This window comes from Cricetulus griseus, chromosome 2 (genome assembly GCF_003668045.3).
Source record: "Cricetulus griseus strain 17A/GY chromosome 2, alternate assembly CriGri-PICRH-1.0, whole genome shotgun sequence".
NCBI lineage: Eukaryota > Metazoa > Chordata > Mammalia > Rodentia > Cricetidae > Cricetulus > Cricetulus griseus.
In genome coordinates this window covers 201,053,630-201,076,164 of record NC_048595.1, presented here as the reverse complement: position 1 = coordinate 201,076,164, position 22,535 = coordinate 201,053,630, and the positions used below count along the sequence as shown (strand labels likewise).

At 40.6% G+C, this 22,535-nt stretch overlaps 1 protein-coding gene across 2 annotated transcripts in view; it reads right to left on the bottom strand.

Annotated features, from left to right (window-relative positions):
• Window positions 1-10,774, bottom strand: part of Pfdn1 (prefoldin subunit 1) — a 55,509-nt gene extending 44,735 nt beyond the window's left edge. For both annotated transcript variants that reach the window (XM_027400782.2, XM_027400783.2), the window contains exons 1-2: window positions 10,644-10,774; window positions 6,693-6,859 (exon numbers count right to left, since the gene is read on the bottom strand). In XM_027400782.2, coding sequence (XP_027256583.1) covers window positions 6,693-6,859; window positions 10,644-10,676 — 200 coding nt within the window. In that variant the 5' untranslated portion in view covers window positions 10,677-10,774. The remainder of the gene's footprint in view (window positions 1-6,692; window positions 6,860-10,643) is intronic.
• Between the last annotated feature and the right edge of the window lie 11,761 nt (window positions 10,775-22,535).

Sequence of the window (22,535 nt, the reverse complement as noted above, 5' to 3'; positions counted from 1 at the left end):
CATAATGAGCATCAAGTTTTTAAATCATTGACAACTTAAGAAAATTAAGATTACTCAAAGTCCCCTCTCTCCAGAGTCCTAAATCTGGGAAGGAGATGTGCACATCTGGGGTTCTATACATATCCGACATCAACAAAACTGAAGTCATTTTTCCCAAACACAACAGGAAAAGTTGTTTTTCTTTTCCTCAGAACTCTGAGCAATGAAAGCAATGGCTTTAAATGGCTCTGTATAAAAACCTAAGAAGGGTGAGTCGTGTTCTATTAGTAAAAGCGACTGAACAGTAAGAACCTCTCTCCTTTTAAAAGTAAAGATGTTTTAATGTAAAAAACAAAATAAAAAACAAAAATATTACCTTTGAAGATCATGTTTGTATTGCTTTCTAAACCCTAAAATACAAGCTAATCCTTTCGGAGAGATTATAAAAGAAACTTACAAATTTGCATTTACAATAGGGCTCTCCCACCAAAAATAATCTACACATTTTTCCCATCTGTACCTTGCATCAAATATCTAAACGTGGGGCTGAAGAGACAGCTCAATAATAAAGAGCACTGACTGCTGCTCTTCCAGGGGCCCTGAGTGCAATTCCCAGAACTCACATGGAGGTTCACACCACCTGTAACTGCAGATCCATGGGATCTGATGCCCTCTTCTGTTATAGAGGTATATATGCAGAAAAATACATAAATAAATCTTTAAAGGCTGAGCTTTTAGTGGTGCATGCCTTTAATCCCAGCACTAGGGAGGCAGAGGCAGGCGGATCTCTCTGTGAATTCAAGGCCAGAGTGAGTTCCAGGACAACCTCCAAACTCCAAAGCAATACAGAGAAACCCTGTCTCGAAAAACAAACAAACAAACAAAATCTTTAAAAATAATAATAAATACCTAAACCTGATTCTGGTGAGAGCAATAACACAGCTTATGTTTTACTGTATCACAACAGCAGTATAAACAATGCCAACAAAGTTTGCTATGCTACACTTTTTAAGTTTTATTTCCTTATCCCTTGGGAATAAAATATTACTTTCTTAAATTTTAAAATTACCTCACTAAAACTGGAAGATAAGCTCTATATAGATACATGAAATTGTAAAAGGGCTGCAAACCTGAGATAGCAAAACTATTATCTATATTAACATTTATGTAAGTAAACTATTTATCCTACCTTTACCAGAAGTCACAAGTGAAATTATATGTCAACAGTCACACTAATAAATGAGATGACAGCATGAACAACATTACAATTTTAAACAAAGGCAAACTGACCAAGATTCGATGAAGAGTTTAGATTTCTTTACTCTAATTAGTTGAAAATTTGCTTGGGCACATTTTACAAAGCATCTCTTCGCTATCAGAAGTGCACCTACTATTTTACTTTCTACCTATGCAGCATTTAACTTAAGCTTATACTTCTAAGTCTTTCAACCCACAAAGATCAACCGTAAAATTACTTCACCAAGTAGAAATAGCCACACTCCCCAACAGCAACCTCTGCATTGCTAGACGCTTATCCAGCTGGTAGATTTATACCATTGTTCATTCTTAGTTCCCTAAATGTAAAAAATACCCACAGAATGGTAGCATACCTCTAAATTGGTTTAAATAAGGCACCAAGTTATTTTTAGTTGGCTTCAAGCTTTAAAAAGGGACTTATCATTCTTCTCAAAGGCTAATCTGCTCAAGTTGCTCCCATGTTTAAAAAAGAGAGAGAGAAATAAAAAGCCAATTTATCTGTTTTGAAAATTAGAAATGTTATTTATGCACAGCTCAACAAAATGTTAGGATAGTGCTCACATCAAACCAAGGTCAGAATTGTGCCTATTGTTTAGAAAAATACAGTCTTTTCAAACACTAGCATGCTTAAATGTTATTTGTGTGTACTTAAATATAATTTTTATCAAAACATTGGAATTATTTTTCAAAACTCAGACTAGACAGAGTAAAAAAGAAAACTCACATTAGAAATTGTTTCTCACTTGTGAAAAAAATACAAGAAATATTTACATCACATTTATTTGAAATCTGGATTCCCTCCTTGCAGACTAGAAAGATGCAAAGACAAACACTTCCAAAAATCCAGACAGATCATCCCACAGTTGTAACTTTCATCATACTTCTCAAAGCAGTGTGGTGAGGTCAGCTCACAAACAGCTTAAGCAGCAAAACTAGAAATCGGTGGTAGTAGTATCAGGCTACATAACAGCCTCTCCAAAGACTATGAAGTAAGAGAATGAAAATGTGCTGGCACTGTCCCAAAAGACGGACAGATACTGCTTTGAGCAATGGAGTTCAGAGCTTACAGTGGAGAGCAATTCCTTTTCCTGACCCTGCAGCTTGACTCTCCGTACTTTAACCCCAAAATAACCACACAGAAAGAAGTTAGTTAACACTACCAACCTTCTCTCTAAATATAAGCTGAAGGGCATGTGGGTTTGCAAAGATCTGTTTAGATACACACATACCCTGAAAAGGAAAATCTGCCTTCCATCTATGTGAAGATGAACAAAGTCAGACACAATTATACTCAAATTATACTGTATAGAATAGCCTTTGTTACCCAAGAATTGTGCCTACAGAATAATTCTGAAGATTTGGGGATTTCTTTGTTGTCAGTTTTGACACTTTGAAACTCTGCCTGGCATTGAAAATTGGTTAGCTTTTTCAAAAGAAGTAATCCTAGTAGATTAATCAGGGCAAATCATGAGTTTTTGCTAAGAAACAATTCCTTTGACTTTAGTCATATTTGCTTTGCTTATTTGTTTGTCTGTTTTGAGATGGTATCACTATGTAACTAGGCTAGCCTAGAACTCCCTCTGTAGCCCAGCTTGGACATGAAATTCAACAATTCTCCCGTTCAGCCTCCCAAGTACTGGGATTGAAGGCATTCACTACCACACACGGCTTTAGATATTACTTTTATAATTTCAGCTTGACCAAATTATATATTAAAATAGTATTATAAACTCTTAATTCTTGAATCTCTGATGCTTTCTAAGTATAACTTTTCTCTAAAGAATCAAGAAGCTAGGCATAGCAGAGCAGGCCTGTAACCCTAGCACATAGGAGGTAAGGGCAAAAGATCAGGAGTTCAAGACTACCCTCACTACACAGAGTTTAAGGCCAACCTGGGCTATCTAAGACCCTATGTCAAATAAACAAAAAAGAACCCCAAAAAATGCAATTATCTTAGGCTGAAAAACAATCAACATCTATCTATTTAACATGTATTTTGTGCCAACATTATTCTGAGAATGGAGGAACCAAAGGTAATATATGTACATGGTCTCAAGAGAGTTGATCTTGCTGGGGAAATCAATGACATGCTCAAAGGGCTCTATTGAGAGCCAGAACAAAAGCCTTGGCATTGCTAAAGAAAGAATGGGTAAATCCATAAGTTTCAAAGATATCACAAGATTTGAGCAGTATCTTGAGCTCCTTTCACAAAGGAAAGAGGAATGCTGAAGGCCAAAAATAGAATAAGCAAAGGTTTTCAAAAAAAAAAAAAAGGACAAAAACATGACACATATGAAAAAACAAAAAAACCACCATGTAACAGGGGTAAAAATGCCTGGGACATGGGCTAGTGCTCTTCTACCCTCACCCCATGACAGACATCACCAATCAATCATAGCATCCTTAAAAACTTCAAGAAGTCTCAAAATCCTTCTAAACATATAACACAAAAAGCAGTACCATGAGATGAAATGTCTAGGACTAGAAAGTAGTAGGGCTTGAGGCTAGATGGGCCAATTAAAAAACAGGCTAACAATTTTAAATTTTCTCCTACAGTGACAGAGGATAAACAAAAGCTTCTGTGAGGAATGATCGAGTCTGTCACTGTGAGGAATGTATGTGAGCAGCAGACAGGAGAGCAAAAGGACAATGAGTAAATAATACTCTAGAATTAGTTCTACCCATAATCTCACTCTTGGGAGGTAAGGGCAGGTGATAGGAGTTTAAGAATATCTTGGCTAAAACAAATTCAGGCTAGCCTGGGCTACAGAAGACTCTATCTCAAAAAACAAAAAAACAAAAACAAAGCGGAGACTATGTATAAATCAGTGATACAGCACCTGTCTAGCAGGTCTGAGGTCCCCAGTTCAAATATACCGCATTACAAAAAGCAAAACAAACAGGAAAACAGCAATTGTGGGTCAAAAGAAAAGTAGGAAACCTATGGCTGTCTCTAAAACAAAAGCAGAGTTTTAGATTTTAAAATCATTTCAAGGAGTTGGAGAGATGACTCAGTGATTAAGAACACCAGCTACTCTTCCAGAGGACCCGGGTTCAATTCCCAGCACCCACATGGCAGCTCACACCTGTCTGTAACTCCAGTTCCAGAGCATCTAACACCCTCACACAGACACACATACAAGCCAAATATCAATCCACATAAAATAAAAACATTTCAAAATAAAAATTGGGTAAACTCATGCAATCAGAATTCTCTAATAGACTTCAAAAAGGAAGGTAAAGGCTAGAATTAAAGAAATGAATAACAATGTTAGAGTCAAGATTACTCAAGACCATAAATTCAGAAGTAGGTATTCCAGGGTTAGCATCAAGAAAGAAAACATCCTCATGACCAGACTGGCACTCAGCAAGTCTCTCCTGCCCTGAGGCAACAACACTCTGGCCAAATAGCAGATGCTGTTACCTCACATGCCCCACGACGCAGGGTAGACACAGGCTGTGTGAAGTGCAGAATTCGAAGAAGCTCGTTTTAAAACCAAGGCTCACCCAAAACTCTACAACTGCACATTTCTCTTAAGAAACATAGTTTATATGAAATACCATTCTACCATTAACTACTTACATGTAAGCATTAAACTCAATTTTTTGCATGAATTACAACCTATCTAAAGAATTTTGAACAGAATGAATGAAAGAAAAAAAGTTAACTCCTACCACTTAAGTAGAACATGTAGTAAATTACATTATTCTACTTAGATATAAAAACTTCAGGTTTGAGGATGCAGCTTAGCAGCTGAGGACTTGTCTGATATGCACAAAGCCCTAGTTTTGATTCTTAGAATCAAACAAAAAACAATTAAGATTTTAATGTTTTTTAATTGAAAGCATTAATTTCAATGCAGCACATCCCAGTAGTCTAACTTGGAAGATACAAGATCAGAAGCTAACAGGAAGCTAGCCTGGGCTATATGAGACCCTGTCTCAAGAAACAACAAATACTGGGCATGGAGGTACGTGTATAATTCCAGGACGAAGGAGGCAAGGGTGTGTGGTTCCCTGTGAGCTTAAGGCCAGTGTAGTGTACATGGTGAGTTCCAGACCAGTCAGGGCTCCACAGCTCCATAGAGAGACTATTAAAAATTTTTTTCCTTTGGCTGTTATAAACAAAGGCTAAAGTAATAATGTGAAGCCCAAGGATATTAATAGGCTAGTATTACTGTTTTAAGACCTAAGGATATTCAAATTGAGGGATAAAATTACCCTCCAGTGAATGCCAACAATGCATTTCACACTACAGAGACACAGTCAAGGGTTCTACTTGGCTTTCATTCTGTGCCGTACAGTTAACAACCTCATGGATTTGGAGCCAGTACTTAACACTTGTAATCTCAGCACTTGGTGACCATGGAAGTGGAGGATCGGGAGTTCAGTCACCCTCCGATACACAATTAGTTTGAGAACAGACTGAGCAAGAGTGAGACTTTCTCAAAAACAAAAACAAAAACTCACAAAAGGGACTCTCACTCTCTTAAAATAAGACAAAATGAAAAATATGAACATAGAGAAAATATATGTGGTTCACCTGAGAAAGCAAATCCAACATTAATCATCACTTCTCTCTTAGCAGAAAGAATGAATTAGTCACGGGAAGGGTCACCTTGTCATGATGTCATTCTAAAGTCATTACAGAATTTTACACATGTTATGCTTGCTTCCAGTCAATCACAAAGAAGTCATCCTGAGACAGAGGTCAAATTCCATTCTAAAAATCTCTGCACTTAAAGTAAAGGTCCCCAAGAACATAATATCCAAAGGCCAAACACAGATACCCCTCCTCCCCACTTTAAAAAAATCAGTTCTTCCCCTTTAGCTAACTGTAATGGAATGTGACCCATACACAAGGGCTTTCCCATTCTTCATTTTCTCAGAAAATATAAAGCAGACTTAATATCTCTCATAAGGAGAATATGTTTTTGATAGAAAAAATTGTAACACAGTGGTTAATTATATTAATAAGCTTTTCCCTCCTTACTAGCCCACTCGCCATGTCAGGAGTGCTTTCCTTTCTCATTAAACTGTCTCTATTTCCACTCATTAAAAAAATTAATAATAGTTGATAATTAGTACAATGGGTAAATTAGTGGGCACCTGCACTCACTTGCACACACCAACATACACACACACACACACACCATACATACATACATACATACATACATACATACATACATACATAATAAAAATAATTTTTAAAGGGTAGGGGCCTAGGGAATCCAAAGCCTCCATTGACATGAGAGGCAGATGCAGGCAGATCAACCTGGTCTACAGAGTGAGATCCAGGATGGCCAGGAATATACAGAGAAACCCTGTCTCAAAAAAAAAAAAAAAAAAAAGAAAAGAAAGAAAGAAAGCTTTTGTAAGTTTTAAAATAGATAATTCCACCATTTAATTCACAAGAAGGCCCTCACAAGAAAATATGGCTGTATTTTACTTACATTCTTCCTACACCTTCATACATGTTAGTCTCATCTACCAGCGTCATGATCTCTGTGTCTGTAAGGTGTGCATGCTTTTTCGTTCTGTTTAGCTGTTCAATCTGTATGTCTGCAAGCTTCACTTTCTGTTGAGTATCAATAACTTTGGCTTGAAGCTCTGTGAAGGCCTAAGAAAAAACAAGTCCGTGATTTAGAATGGAAACATTTAAGTCAAATCCAGATTTATTAAAACAGAACATACTAACCAAAGCTGTGAAATTCACCAAAATAAACATAAATGAGAGTCAACAGAATTCTAATACTATGCTAGATTCTAAATGTACCCTGTTCACAGACAATGTGATCAATATGAACAAGCAAAGCAAAAGCCTATTAAATAATTGTATTTGAAATAACCAAATAATAATAAAAGGAATAAGTAAAATACTTGGGATAAAGCTCAGAGATCCAAAACAAGAATTATTCAAAGCACTTCACATTACTTCAAAATCCTGGCTGGAGACCCAGACCTGGTGTCTCATGCCTGTAATCCTAACAACTGGGAGGCAGAAACAGAGGACAGAGTAGTTCAGGACACAGCACACAAGATATTCAAGGCCAGCCTGGGCTATAAGACACCTTGTCAGAAAAAGAATTTTATTAGGGCCAGTGAGATTGGCTCAGCAGATAAAGGCACCTGACATCAAGCCTGATGACCTAAATTTGATCCCTGGGAGCTACATAGTAAGAGAGAACTGACTCACTCAAGTTGTCCCCAACCTCAATGTGTGCACTCACACTCAAACACACACACACACACACACACACACACACACACACACACACACACACACACACTTTTTTTTTTAAATTAAGATAGAGAGACAGACAGACAGACAGATGTCCATGAGCTTGCTCAGCAGGTAAAGTTTCTTACGACCAAGCCTAACAACCTGAGTTACATACCTGGAACCTGAACCCACATGGTAAAAGGAGAAAACCAGACCCCCAAAACTATATTCTGACCTCCACATAATGACCACACACTAGCATGTGTGTGCCCACAATTACAAGCCAGGGATAGAGGTACACACTCTTAATCCCAGCACTAAAGGGGAAGAGGCAAGAGGAGCTCTTGTAATTTCAGGATCAGCCTGGTCTACATAGGGAGTTCCAGCTAATCAGAGCTTTATAAAAAAAAAAAGGGGGGGGTGAGATTTACAGCATGAGAGAATGCTGTATAAGATTAAGTCTACATGTTTTAAGTAAAGAATGGCAAAGAGCAGCCAAGAGGTGGTGGTGCATAGCTTTAATCCCAGCACTCAGGAGGCAGAAGCAGGCAGATCTCTGTGAGTTCAAAGCCAGCCTGGTCTACAAAGCTACACACAGAAACCCTGTCTCAACCCCCCCACCAAAAAAAAGACGAACATACTTAGCATCCCCGGAACAATAACAAATGGCTTCTTTTATTAGCAATAACAGCTATTTCAGCTGTCCTATTGCTTAGGCAAAGGGTAAACAGAGGCAGCTACTTAAGATGTTACTGGGAGCTGGGGAAATGTTCAGTCAGCAGACCTAGGATCACTCCCCAGGACCCACAAAGAAAGTTAAGTTTGAGAGCCGGAGGGATGACTCAGGGGGGGTTAAGAGTACTACTCGGTGTTCTTGCAGAAGACCCAGGTTTGGTTCGCAGTACCCACATAGCAGCTCACAACCACCTGTAACTACAGTTTCAGAGGGAATCCAAGGCCCTTTTCTGCCCTGAGGGGGCTGTACATACATGCTATACAGTCATGCAGGCAAGACACCTACATACGTAACAATACAACTTGTTGTTGTTGTTTAATGCTAGGCATGGAGACAGAGGAAGAAAAGAGGATCCTTTAAGCTCACCAGCTAGACAATCTAGCCAAAGTGGCAATCTTCTAGGTCCCAATGAGTGGTCATCTCAAAACACAAGATGAACAGTCCCTGCCTTGTATGCAGGAAGCCCTAAGAGCAATTTCTGGCACTGGGGAAACTGGGTGTAGTGGTACATGCCAGCTACATAGCCAAGTTCCAGGCCAGCCCAGGCTACATGAGACCCTGTCTCTGAGGGGAAAACAAAACAAAATCAGAATCTGGGCCAGTGAGATGGCTCATCTTGTCTAAAGGCAAGAGTTCAATCCTCAGGGCCCACTTGAACCAATTCCTAAAAGTTGTTCCCTGACCTCCCCTGAGCAATTTGCAGGTGTGTCTACATGTACACACATAAAAATACACAACTTTTTAAAGTAAGTTGCTCACCTACAGAACCTACTGATCAAAATGTTATGATCATACCAAATTCTAGACTCCATTTTTGAAATGTATTTTTTATTATGTGTTTGAGTATAGGCCAGTGTGCTGGAGTGTGAGTCTGAGACATTATAGAAAAAACTTTGAGCAGTTCTGTCCTTCCACCATGGGTTCCAAGGACAAAACTTTAAACAGCCAGGCTATCGGGCAAGTGGCCCATCTTGCTGCCTGGGGCTCAAATCTTGTAAGATGTTTCTTGCCAGTGACCCTAGCAAACGTCTGTTATCCTAACACTCAGGAGATAGTGACACTAAAGAGCATTAGGGCTTCAGGGCCTGATCAAACAAAACAAACAAACCACACACTTAAAAACACTAGAAGTTTACTTTTCTAGAAAAATAGATTTAGCGGGCAGTGGTAGCACACACCTTTAGTCCCAGCACTCTGGAGGCAGAGGCAGGTGGATCTCTGTGAGTTCGAGACCAGCCTGGTCTACAAGAGCTAGTTCCAAGACAGGCTCCAAAGCTACACAAAGAAACCATGCATCAAAAAACCAAAAAATAAATAAATAAAAAGAAAGAAGGAAAGAAAACAAAGTAGATTTAAACTGAATGAATTATAGGGTTCTTTATAACTATAGGCAACTCTCCACAAAGAAAGCACAGAGGGGTCTTAATATTGTTAGGATCCTAAGACTTTTAAGTGGCAAAATGTTTCCAATTAACAACCCGCTTTATAAACCAGCGTTTGACTCGATTGTAATTCCAGCCCGGCAGTGGCGAAAGCCTTTAATCCCAGCAATCCGAAGGCAGAGGCAGGCGGATCTCTGTGAGCTCCAGGCCCAGCCTGGTCTACAGAGTGAGTTCCAGGTCAGCCTGGACTGTTCACAGAGAAACCCTGTCTCGAAAACCAAAAACGATTGTAATTCCAGACCTCAAGAGGCTAAGGCAGGAAGACTGCCTGGAGTTCAAAGCCAGCTTAGCTACACAGTTAAGTCCCAAACGAATCTAGGGCACACTGAGATACCGTCTCTAAAAAACAAAGCAAAAACAAAAACCATTTATAAGAAACGGATTGAGCAAAAAGAAAAATCCAATTCCTCGGACCACGCCTTCGGAAAACCTTACTGGATTGGGGGGGGGGGGGGGCGGAGGCAAATTCTTTAAAAAGAAGATAGGCAAGGAGCATTAAGGCCTTGACATGAGCATTGGTATAACAGTGTCTGGTTTTCTGAGGTATAGAAACAAGGACGTTTCAAAGAGTGGTACAGAATAAGTGACCTAAAAGCAAATGTTAAATTTGGAAGTTTTTCAAATCAAATGAGGAAACCGAATTACAGTTGGTGCCTCGGCTCCAAAGAGCACTATGAAGGGCATCCGTGTGAGACGCTGTCTTCGGTCTTGCTTTGAAAGTGGGTCCCTGATGGCTCCAAAATGCAGAGAGAGGATGCGAGTGCAGGACGTGAGGGCATACCGCAGCCCGCTAACCCGCTCGCCCACCGGCCCGGAGCAGCCCCTGCCACCGAGAGCCCCCGGGACCCCGAAGCCGCGCGGCCCCGTCTCAGGACTCCAGGGAGCCAGCCCCGGCCCCTACAGTCTCCTTCCTTCAGCGAGACTCGAGTCCCCCTCTCATTCTTGTCCCCACTCGCTTCATCATTCAAACAGAAGGCTCAGCCTGCTCCACAGCCCCCGTTACCTTCTTCAACTCCAGATCCACGGGGGCCGCCATATTGGAGCTCTCTATGCGCCTGCGTTAGACGCAAGCCGGAAAGGGATGGGGGAAGGGCGCTTTCAGGTTTAATTGCGAGGCTTCCTTCTGCGCCTGCGCGTAAATCAAACTCCAACCCAGATTTCTCACTCGGTATATCTACCCTACTCCACCACCCCGGCATGACACAAGTGACCCTAAACACTGGAAATTCCGATAAACTGTGATAGAGGAGTAACTGCTCAGGTGTGGCTCTTAGCTCCCACACACAATTAGACAAACATCTTTGGGCTGCAGAATTGAAACAGGTGTTATTGGTCATCACAGCCGTCAACCATTCAGTCCTTCAGGTAATCCCGGTGCTGTCAAGAGATGTATAAAGCCCCCAGCTTCCCGCAACCCAGTAAAACCATTGGAAGATGTGATTGGAATATTCACCCAGAAAGATCTTAATTCTGCTAGAGCCTCCTCAAAGATTTTCTAAGATAGTGCTTTTCAAAACAAGCCACATATAATTTCTGCCTGGGGATGTAGTTCAGTTAGCAGAGTACTTGCCTAGCACAATTGAAACTCTGGGATTGTTCCACAGCACTGCATGAAATAAGTGTGATGGTGCAGGCCTGCGCACCAAACGTTAGATAGATGGAGGGAGACAGGAGGATCAGAAGTCCAAGGTCAGATCAGCAAGACGGCCTAGGGAATAAAGGTGCCTGCCCCCAAGACTGACTACATGAGTTCAATCTCAAGAACCCAAGTGGTGCAGAGAACTGACTTCCACAAGGTATCCTCTGACATCTATGTTTGTGGCCCGACACAGGCTTAGGCACACACACACATACAATAAGTGAATGCACATTTTAAATTACAATTAGGAAATGGAGGAATAGGTCAGCAGTTAAAGAGCATGTACTCTGACTCTCAGTACCCATGTCAGATAGCTCACAAAGAGCTGTATCTCCAGCTTCAGGGAAACCCAACACCTCTAGCCTCTGCAGCACCTACACTTATATGCTCACACACCCACATGTACACATGAATACATAATTAAAAGTAATAAGAATATGGGGCTGGAGAGATGTCTCAGTGGTTAAGGACAGTGACTGCTCTTCCAGAGGACCAGGGTTCAATTCCTACATGGGTTCAATACACCCACATGGCAGCTCACAACTGCCTGTAGTTTCAGTTTCAGGGGATCTGACACCCTCACACAGACATGCAGGCAAAATGCCAATGCATATAAAATAAGTAAATTGAGAAGAAGAAGAAGAAGAAGAAGAAGAAGAAGAAGAAGAAGAAGAAGAAGAAGAAGAAGAAGAAGAAGAAATCTTTTAAAAATTAAAAAAGCTCAGGTTATCCTCAGCAGCATAAAGAGTTGGGGGTCAGTTTGGGCTACATGAGACCTGTCTCAAAAAGAAAAACTAAAAAATAATAGATGAGGATCAAGCATGTTAGTCTATGCCTGTGATCCCAGCACTAGGGAAACTGAGGCAGAAGGATCACCATGAATTAAGGGCAGTCTTATAGTTGGGGTTTCTGTTCTGCCTGGTCCCTCTACTGAATAGCCCCAAATAAGCACACAAAGACACTAATTATTAAACTGTTGGCCAATGGCTCAGGCTTCTTACTGGCTAACTCTCTCTTAATTATTAACCCATAACTGCTAATCTATGTATTTCTACATGGCCTTATCTTACCAAAAAAGGCTCCAGCATGTTATTCCTTCAGCGACTACATGGCATCCCTGGCAGCCTCTCTCTCTGCGTCCTCTCCCCAGCCTTTTCCTCATCTGGTAGCCCCACCTATACTTCCTGCCTGGCTACTGACCAACCAGTGTTTTATTCATCAACCAATAAGAAAAACATATATACAGAAGGACATCGCCCATCACAGTCTGCTCATGATTCCAGGACAGTGTAGGCTATTTATACAGGGACACCATGCCAAGAAAGAGACAGTGGCAGGGTACCAACTGGGATCTTATACAGATATATATTTTGGCTTTGGTTCTGTCATTCTTTCATTCCTTCTTGGCATACTGTATACTTCTTAAATATGAGGACTTGTGTAATCCTAGAGACTGTACAGCCAGTGTCTGTCTAGAAGTATGTTGAAGCATCATGTCTCTCAACCTCTGCTTTACACTTCCTATCTCTCTGAGCTAGACCATGGCTTTCTACAATTCACTTCACCAATTTAAGGATTGTCTCTTCAACTGTGTCTCATCTATCATTCCACTCGTACTTCAATAACTCTAAACTTTAATTTTTTATTTAGTTTTTGATTTTGCTCTTTTGAGACAGAATTTCACTCTGTAGCCCATGATAGCCTTGAGCTGATCCTCCTGCCTCAGTCTCCCAAATACCGGCATTATAGCTGAGCACCACCAAGTCCTGTTAAACTGCAGTTTCTAAAATTCTACTTAGGCCAGCCTGGACCTACATAATTAAATTCTGCCTCAAAAAGCCAGGAAAAATTTCCACTCGGTTATTTTCTAATCCATCTACTCTTTTCCATAATTTCATGGTATTACTAGATACTGAAGCAATTAGAGCACATTCAATGTAAGTACTGTAGACTTTCTTTACAATGCCCTGAACCAAATGGTTTTCTGGATATGACTTCTTTTATTGAAAATATCTATTAGATCTCTCTTGATCCCAGTACTGGGGGGACAGATCTGCCTAGATCTCTGTCCAGACCAGCCAGGACTATATAGTCTAAAAACAAGAATGAAAGAAACATCTTTGTGAATGGCTTCCTCTTTTGTTTTGTTTTTTTTGAGACGGTTTCTCTGGGTAGCCCTGGCTGTCCTTGGGTTTACTCTATAGACCAGGCTAGCCTCAAATTCAGAGACAGACATGCCTCTACCTCCAAAGTTTTGGGATTAAAGGTGTGCACCATCACAGCCAAGCTGGCTTCCATTTATATCTACCAAAAAACTTACAGAATTTATGAGTTCCAGACTGTGTGTTTGTGTGTGTGTGTGTGTGTGTGTATAGGTTGGCATGTTGGGGAAATAAAAAGAATCAATGAGGCAAGATGGTAGAAGATGTCAGTGTGAATATGGATGAGGTTGGATCATGAGACTCTGTATGGTTAGAGCACATGTCATTTTGAGTGTGATTGGAAGTCACCAAATGATTTCATATTACTTACTTTTAAATTTTTGTGTGTGCACTATAGACTGTGTTACATTGCATGTGTGTGGTGTATCTGTGTGTAGTGTAGTTGTCAGTGTGAGCAGGAGTGCTTGTGGGTGGTATGTGCAACTGTGTGCACTGGGCACAGTTGTTTGGTGTCTTTCCTCAACTGCTTGCTTGCTTTATTTTTTTTTTGAGACCAGTCTCCTTATTTAGCAAGATAAGCTGGGCAATGACCTCTAGGGATCTACCCATCTCTGTCCCCTCAGCCCTAGTGTTATACAAGTGTGCCATGACTACCTTTGTAAGTGGGTTCTGGGGATGTAAACTCAGGTTCTCATGCATTGTATGGTATCACTTTATTGACTGAGCCATCTCCCCAGCCCTGGAAGCCACTAAATGGTTTCAAATGAGATATTGATATTATCTCATTTTCAAAGGAACATTGTAGGCTATAATGGGGGATGAAATGGAGTAATCAAGAGTGGAAGCCATACAACCAGTTAGGATGGTGTCACAATAGGCTGGTAAAATGATGGTGGTAAAGAGGCAGGTGGATCTCTGTGAGTTCGAGGGTAGCCTGGTCTATAGAGCGAATTCCAGGACAGCCTCCAAAGCTACACAGAGAAACCCTGTCTCAAAAACCTGGAAAGAAAGATGGTGGTGATAGCTGCAGCTATTGTTTTATTATTGAGTTGGTTTCCCAAATAGGAACATACCAAATTAATATATTCAGATTATTGCTATATGTCAGAGTTTAGGTAAAAAAAAGCTCCTAAAAAAAAAAAAAAAAAAAAGGTATGATGGTATCCCAACACTCGGAAGACAGAAACATAAAGATCTTAAATTCAGGCCTACATAGACTACACAGTGAGTTTAAGGCCAACTATACTGGCCAGCCTGGACTATTTGGTGAAACCCTGGCTCAAAATAGACTGTTAAATTTTTTACTAAGTCAAATTACTTGAAACGTCTACTTTCCTGACAAGGGAAAAATAATCCTGATAGCAGTCTCAATTTTCTCTGTAGAAGTAGCCTGTGTGAATAAACAGCATTGTCATGATACTGACTCAGCTACAATTGCAGGCATAAGCAGTCTAAGAAAATAGGAGCCACAAGCTCCTCCTATTTTCTCCATGTGACCCAAGTTCACTTGTCACTACTATATCACAGTCTAGCTTGGAGGAAGGGAAAGAGAAAGGGAAAGGTTCTCTCCTTTCTCTCATCCTCTTTTTTTCCAAGAAAAGCTTTGATTTCTGTCTGAATTTTGATATGTGTCTGTATGTCTGTATGTGTATATATGTTCATGTGTGTACATGTTGGGGTGGGGGGGTCAGAAGTCAACATTAGGTATATTTTTCTATCATTTTTCCACCTAATTTTTTTGTTTTGTTTTGTTGGTTTTTTTGAGACAGGGTTTCTCTGTATAACAGCTTTGACTGTCTTAGAATTCACTTTGTAGACCAGGCTGGCCTTGAACTCACAGAGATCCACCTGCCTCTGCTTCATGAGTGCTAGGACTAAAGGTGTGTGCCACCACCACCTGATTCCATTTAATTTTTTGAGACAGTCTTTCTCACTGAACTGGACAACACAGCTAGACTAGCTGGTCAGCAAATTCTAGGCATTCCTCTGTCTCTGCCTCCCAACAATGAGGTTAGAGATGCACACTGCTGCAAGTTTTTTACATAGGCTGTGGGGATTTGAACTTAGATCCTCATGCTTGCACACCAAGCACTTTACCAACCTCTCCAAATCCCACCCTCCCTTTTTTGTGTGTATGTGGGATTTTGTTTTTGTTTGTTGTTGTTGTTGTTTTTTGAGACAGAGTTTCCTGTAATCCAAGCTGACTTGAACTTCTGGCCTTTCTACCTCTAACTCCAAGTACTGGGGTTGCAGACTTTTGCCATCATGCTGGGTTATTTTGTGGGTTGTGGGGTTTTGTTTTCATTGTTGCATGTATGTCAGTATGTCTGTGTATGGTGCTGGGGATTGAACCTATGGCCTTGACAATAATTAGCAGAATCAAGAGCCAATTAATAGCCAGGCATAAGGGCACAAACTTTTAATCCCAACCTTGGGAGGCAGAGGCAGGAGGATCTCTGTGAGTTCCAGGACAGCCTGGTCTACAGAGCAAGTTTCAGAACAGCCAGGGTCACATGGAAAGACCCTGTCTCAACCCCCTGCCTTAGGGTTTTTTCATTGCTATGAAGAGACCCTGCCACCATGGTAACTCTTACAATGGAAACATTTAATTGTGGTGGCAGTTTACAGTTCAGAGGTTCAGTCCATCATGGGAGGCAGACACGGTGCTGACTACATCTTGACCAGATGGCTGCAGGAAGTCGACTGACATACTGGATGGAATCTGGAACCTCAAAGCCTGCCCCCAACAGTGACACACCTCCTCCAACAAGGCCATACCTACTCCAGCAAAACCACACCTCCTAAAAGTGCCATTCCCTGTGAGATTATGGGATTATGGAATTATGGGGGCCAAATACATTCAAACTACCACACCATCCTACTGCAAAAAAAGAGCCAATTAATATATGTTATTTGATATAAAGCACACATAAACATATAGTTTTCTGCCTTTATCTATTAGCTTCTCATATTCTAATTTTTAACAAATCTAAAAATAAAGCAATACACATAAAATACAATTGCTGAATATTTAAAATTTATTTTATGCCAGGCTATGGTGGCACACATCTTTAATCCCAGCACACAGAAGGCAGAGGCAGGTGGATATCTGTGAGTTTGAGGCTATCTTGGTCTACCAAGTGAGTTCCAGGACAGTGAGGGCTGTTACACAGAGAAACCTTTTCTCTAAAAACCAAAAAAAGAAAATCATTTTACTTTCTATATTAGATATTACTTTTATTTTAAAACCATTTTCAAATTCAATGGCTTTTTTATATTACTCTTTGATTATAAAGATATTAAACACAAAATGGAATTTAAATGCATTAAAATTTAAAAGAAGAAGGAAGTAGTGGCTCATGCTGTAATTCCAGCACTTAGAAGGTCAGGTAAAAAGACCAGAGGCTCAAAGTCAGCCTAGGCTGTATCCATAGCAAGTTCCAGACCAGCACAAGTTACATGAGACCTTCCCTCAACTGAAAGTGATTTTTGTTATTGTTGATGTTTTTTTTTTATTTTAATTACAGGACCTGGAAAGATAGCTAAGTGATTAAGAGCACTGACTGTGTTAGATTTTTGCTTAAATTAGAAATGAAGAAGAGGGGGCACAAGATGAGACATGAGACTATTAGACATGTTAACCAGTTTATTATAGTCCCAGCAGAGTACAGAGACTAAGAGAGAAGAGGAACAGGGTTAAAGGCTGACCGCCATGGCCAGTCGCCATAGAGAGAGAGGCAGAAAGAAGTGACAGAGGGGCAGAGAGAGGAGAGGAGGGGCAGAGAGAGAATAGGTGGGAGAAGAGGAGAGGATAGGAGGAGAGGAGAGGGGAGGGGAGGAGAGGAGAGGAGAAAAGAAACTACAATAGCAGTATCATGCCAGGCGTTGGTGGTGCACGCCTTTAATCCCAGCACTCGGGAGGCAGAGGCAAGTGGATGTCTGTGAGTTCGAGGCCAGCCTGGTCTCCAGAGTGAGTGCCAGGATAGGCTCCAAAGCTACACAGAGAAACCCTGTCTCGAAAAAAAAATAGCAGATACCAGCCAAGTGGTGTCAAAAGCCTTTCATCACAGCACTCAGGAGGCAGAGGCAGGCAGATCTCTGAGTCTGAGGCCAGCCTGGTCTTCAGAGTGAACTCCAGGACAGCCAGGGCTGTTTTGTGCATGGTAATAGATGTGGATCTATCTGCAGTCTTCTACATGCCAGCATCCAGTTATGCCAGCACCATTTGTTGAGGATGCTTTCTTTTTTCCATTGTATAGTTTTAGATTTTTGTCAAAGATCAGGTATTCATAGGTGTGTAGGTTAATACCAGGGTCTTCAATTCGATTCCATTGGTCTACCAGTTTGTTTTTGTGCCAATACCAAGCTGTTTTCATTATTATAACTCTATAGTACAGCTTGAAGTCAGGGATGGTGCTGCCTCTGGAAGTTCCTTTATTGTACAGGGTTGTTTTGTCTATTCTGGGTCTTTTGTTTTTCCATATAAAGTTGAGAATTGTTCTTTCAAGGTCTGTGAAGAATTGTGCTGGGATTTTGATGGGGATTGCATTGAATCTGTAGATTTTTGGCAAGGTTACCATTTTTATTATGTTGATCCTACCTATCCAAGAATAGATCCATGTCTACTGCCATGCACAAAACTTAAGTCCAAATGGATCAAAGACCTCAACATAAATCCAGCCACACTGAACCTATTAGAAGACAATGTGGGAAATACCCTTGAATTAATTGATAAAGGAGACCGCTTCCTGAACCAGTAGCACAGACATTGAGATCAACAATTAATAAATGGGACCTCCTGAGACTGAGGCGCTTCTGTAAGGCAAAGGACACAGTCAACAAGACAAAATGGCAGCCCATAGACTGGGAAAAGATATTCACCAACCCCACATCTGACAGAGGGCTGATTTTCAAAATAGAAAGAACTCAAGAAGGTAATCTCCAAAACACCAAACAATCCAGTTAAAAAGTGGGATACAGAACTAAATAGACAGCCGGGCGTTGGTGGCGCACGCCTTTAATCCAGCACTCAGGAGGCAGAGGCAGGCGGATCTCTGTGAGTTCGAGACCAGCCTGGTCTTCAAGAGCTAGTTCCAGGACAGCCTCCAAAGCCACAGAGAAACCCTGTCTCAAAAAAACAAAACAAACGAAAAAAAAAAAAAAAGAGAACTAAATAGACAATTCTCAATAGAGGAATCTAAAATGACTGAAAGACACATCTGAAAGTGTTCAACATCCTTAGCCATCAGAGAAATGCAAATCAAGACCTTCTTCATCTCTTTTGATTAATTTTAGTTTGAAGTCTAATAAGTTGGATATTAAGATAGCTTCACCAGCTTGTTTCTTAGGGCCATTTGCTTAGAAAATCTTTTCCCAACCCTTAACTCTGAGGTAACATCTGTCTTTGAAGGTGAGGTGTGTTTCTTGTATGCAGCAGAAGGATGGATTCTGTCTTTGTATCCATTCTGTTAGCCTGTGTCTTTTTATAGGTGAGTTAGGACCATTGATATTGAGGAATATTATGACCATTGATTGTTGATTCTTATTTGTTTTGGATGTTTTGGTGGTGGTATTGTGTGTTAGTTTTTCCCATATTTCTGACTTTTGGTAAAGTGTGATTATCTATTGCCTATGTTCGAGTTTAGTTAACTTCCTTGGGTTGAAGTTTTCCTTCCAGGACTTTCTGTAGGGCTGGATTTGTGGATATATATTGTGTAAATCTGGTTTTGTCATGAAATATCTTGTTTTCTCTATCTATAGTGATTGAGAGTTTTTCTGGGTATAGTACTCTGGGCTATACTTTTCAGATGTGTCTTTGAGGCATTTTAGATTCCTCTATTGAGAATTGTCTATTTAGTTCTCTTTTTTTTTGTTTTTTTGTTTGTTTGTTTGTTTTGTTTTTTTGAGACATTCTGGACATTCAGGACATTCTGACTTTCAGAGTTTCCATGGAGAAGTCAGGTATAATTCTGATAGGTCTACCTTTATATGTTACTTGGCCTTTTTCCTTTGCTGCTCTTAATATTCTTTCTTTATTCTCTATATTTGGGATTTTGATTATTATGTGGCAAGGGCACTTTTTTTTTGGTCCAGTCTATTTGGTGTTAGGTAAGCTTCTTGTACTTTCATAAGCATGCCCTTCTTCAGGTTGGGGAAGTCTTCTATGATTTTGTTGAATATGTTTTCTGCACCTTTGAGCTGGGCTTCTTCACCTTCTTCTATACCTATTATTCTTAGGTTTGGTCTTTTCATGGTGTTCCATATTTCTTGGATATTTTGTTGGATTTAAGATTTTCTTTGGTTGATGAATCTATTCCTCTAGTTTAGCATCAGCACCTGAGATTCTCTCTTCCATCTCTTGTATTCTATTGGTTATGCTTGCATCCGTAGTTCTTGATTGTTTACCCAGCTTTTCTATTTCCAGCAATCCCTCAGTTTGTGTTTTCTTTATTGTCTCTATTTCAATTTTTAGGTCCTGAACTGTTTGATTGTTTTTCTTGGCTTTCCTTGCCTTCTTTAAGAGATTTGTTGATTTCTTGCATTTTTTGGTTTGTTTTTTTCTTCCATTTCTTTAAGGGATTTTCTCACATCCTCTTTGAAGGCCTCTATCATTTTCATGAAGTTGATTTTTAGGTCATTCTCTTCATCTGTGTTGGGATGTTCAGGTCTTGCTGGTGTAGAATCCTTAGACTCTGGTGGTATCATATAAGTCTTTCTGTTGTTGGATGTGTTTTTATTCTGTCGTCTTCCCATCTCTTCTTCCAGTGGATACAAGTGGGCTCTCTATCTCCCCTCAGGGTGACTGGCGACTGCCAGTCAGGGCACTCGAAGAGGGCAAGGTGACCTGGGAGAGCCCCTGGTACTCACCTCTCTACCAGAGCATGGAGGGGCAAGACAGGAATCAATACAGATACTCTTACCACTCAGCTAAACTACTTTCACACTGAATGAGTCATGGGCAGAAAGCTCAAAAATGTGAAAATCAAGTCAAATGGTGAAGTAGGAAACGGCTTCATAAACAGGAAACTTAGAGCAGAGACTGATCACTTTCACTACATATCTGTCCCCCATTTCTCTTTTACTACAACAGGATTTGTGATGTTTAACGAGGCATGTCTATGGTAATAATAAAGATGTTTTCCAGCCATATTGGGGCAGAGGCAAGCCTTCATGTCTTCAAAGGAAAGAGGTGTGTGTGGATATTGGGCCTGCCCACTATATAATATTGTAGTGACCTGAAGATTGAGGCAACAACATGCAGGTAGTGACTCTGTGATGATAAGGAAACTGAGGCACAGAACACTGTAGTGACTTTCCAACACTCTTGGGTTTTCTTCTTCTAAAGCCACAAATGACACATCAGTGAATCAGGAGGCCTGATCTACAGATGTGGAAGTTGTAAGACACTGAAGAACTTACTGAAGAATGGAAAGATCTGGAAAGGTACAGAAACTGTTGGATTAAATGATCCCATATTTCAACTGAAGTCTTGATGACTCAGTGTTCAGCTATGGTTATTAGTGACTCAAGAGAAATATTTGACTGCTGAACTCAATGGCACAGAGAAACACCTGACAGCCAGCAAGATGGCTCAGTGAGTAAATGTGCTTGCCACCGAGCCTTTTGCCCTGGGTCTGATCCTTGAAACCCACACAGTAGGAAAGAATCTACAACTCCTACAATCTAACCCCGACCTCCCTACTTACATCAACACATAAAAACTACTACCATTACTAATAAGAACAACAGCAGCCGGGCGTTGGTGGCGCACACCTTTAATCCCAGCACTCGGGAGGCAGAGGCAGGTGGATCTCTGTGAGTTTGAGACCAGCCTGGTCTACAAGAGCTAGTTCCAGGACAGCCTCCAAAGCCACAGAGAAACCCTGGCTCGAAAAAAACAAACAAACAAACAAACAAACAAACAAACAAACAAAAACCCAAAAGAACAACAGCAAAACTTACTATATAAGCCAGCCTATTACTATATAGCACAGGCCTGTAACCCCAGATTCTGAGAAAGCTGGATTGCAAATTTGAACCCAGCCTAGGAAATTTATTGAGACCCTGCCTCCATTAAAATTTAAGGCAGGCTGAAAGTATAGCTTGGCAACAGAGCACTTGCCTAGCATACACAAGGCTTATGGGGGTTAGCTCTATTTGCCAACTTGGCAGGACCCAGAATCTGTGAGAAGGGAGTCTCAATGAGGGATTGTTTAGATCCAGTTGGCCTGTGTGCATCTGTGGGGAATTGTCTTGATTATGTTCATTTGTTAATTGATACAGGAAGGTCCAGCCCTCTCTGGGCAGCCATTCCCTAAGTAGGGTGTTCTCTTTTCTTTTCTTTTTTTTTCTTTCCTTTTCTTTTTTTTTAAGATTTTTATTTATTTATTATGTATACAACATTCTGCTTCCATGTATATCTGCACACCAGAAGAGGGCACCAGATCTCATCATAGATGGTTGTGAGCCACCATGTGGTTGCTGGGAATTGAACTCAGGACCTCTAGAAGAGCAGTCAGTGCTCTTAACCATTGAGCCATCTCTCCAGCCCCTCCTTTTCTTTTCTTTTCTTTTCTTTTTTTCTTTCTCTCTCCTTCTTCTTCTTCTTCTTCTTCTTCTTCTTCTTCTTCTTCTTCTTCTTCTTCTTCGTCTTCATTTCTCTGTGTATCCTGGCTATCTTGGAACTCACATTGTAGAACAGGCTGGCCTTGAACCCAGAGATCTGCCTGCCTCTGACAGTGCTAGAATTAAAGGCCTGTGTCACATCACCTGGTGGCATGGTGTTCTTAACTGCATAAGAATGGAGAGGTGGAGGGATTAAGATCACTGGCTGCTCTTGCAGAGGACTCAGGTTCAATTCCCAGTACCCACATGATGGCTCACAACTCTCTGTGACTCCATTTCCAAGGGATCCAACACTTTTTTCTCATTTCTTGTAGGCACCAAGCACACATAAGGTGTGTGAACATACATGCAGGCAAACACTGACACACATAAAATATTTTTTTTTTTTTGGTTTTTCAAGACAAAGTGTCTCTGTGTAGCTTTGGAGCATGTTCTAGAACTCACTCTATAGACCAGGATGGCCTCAAAC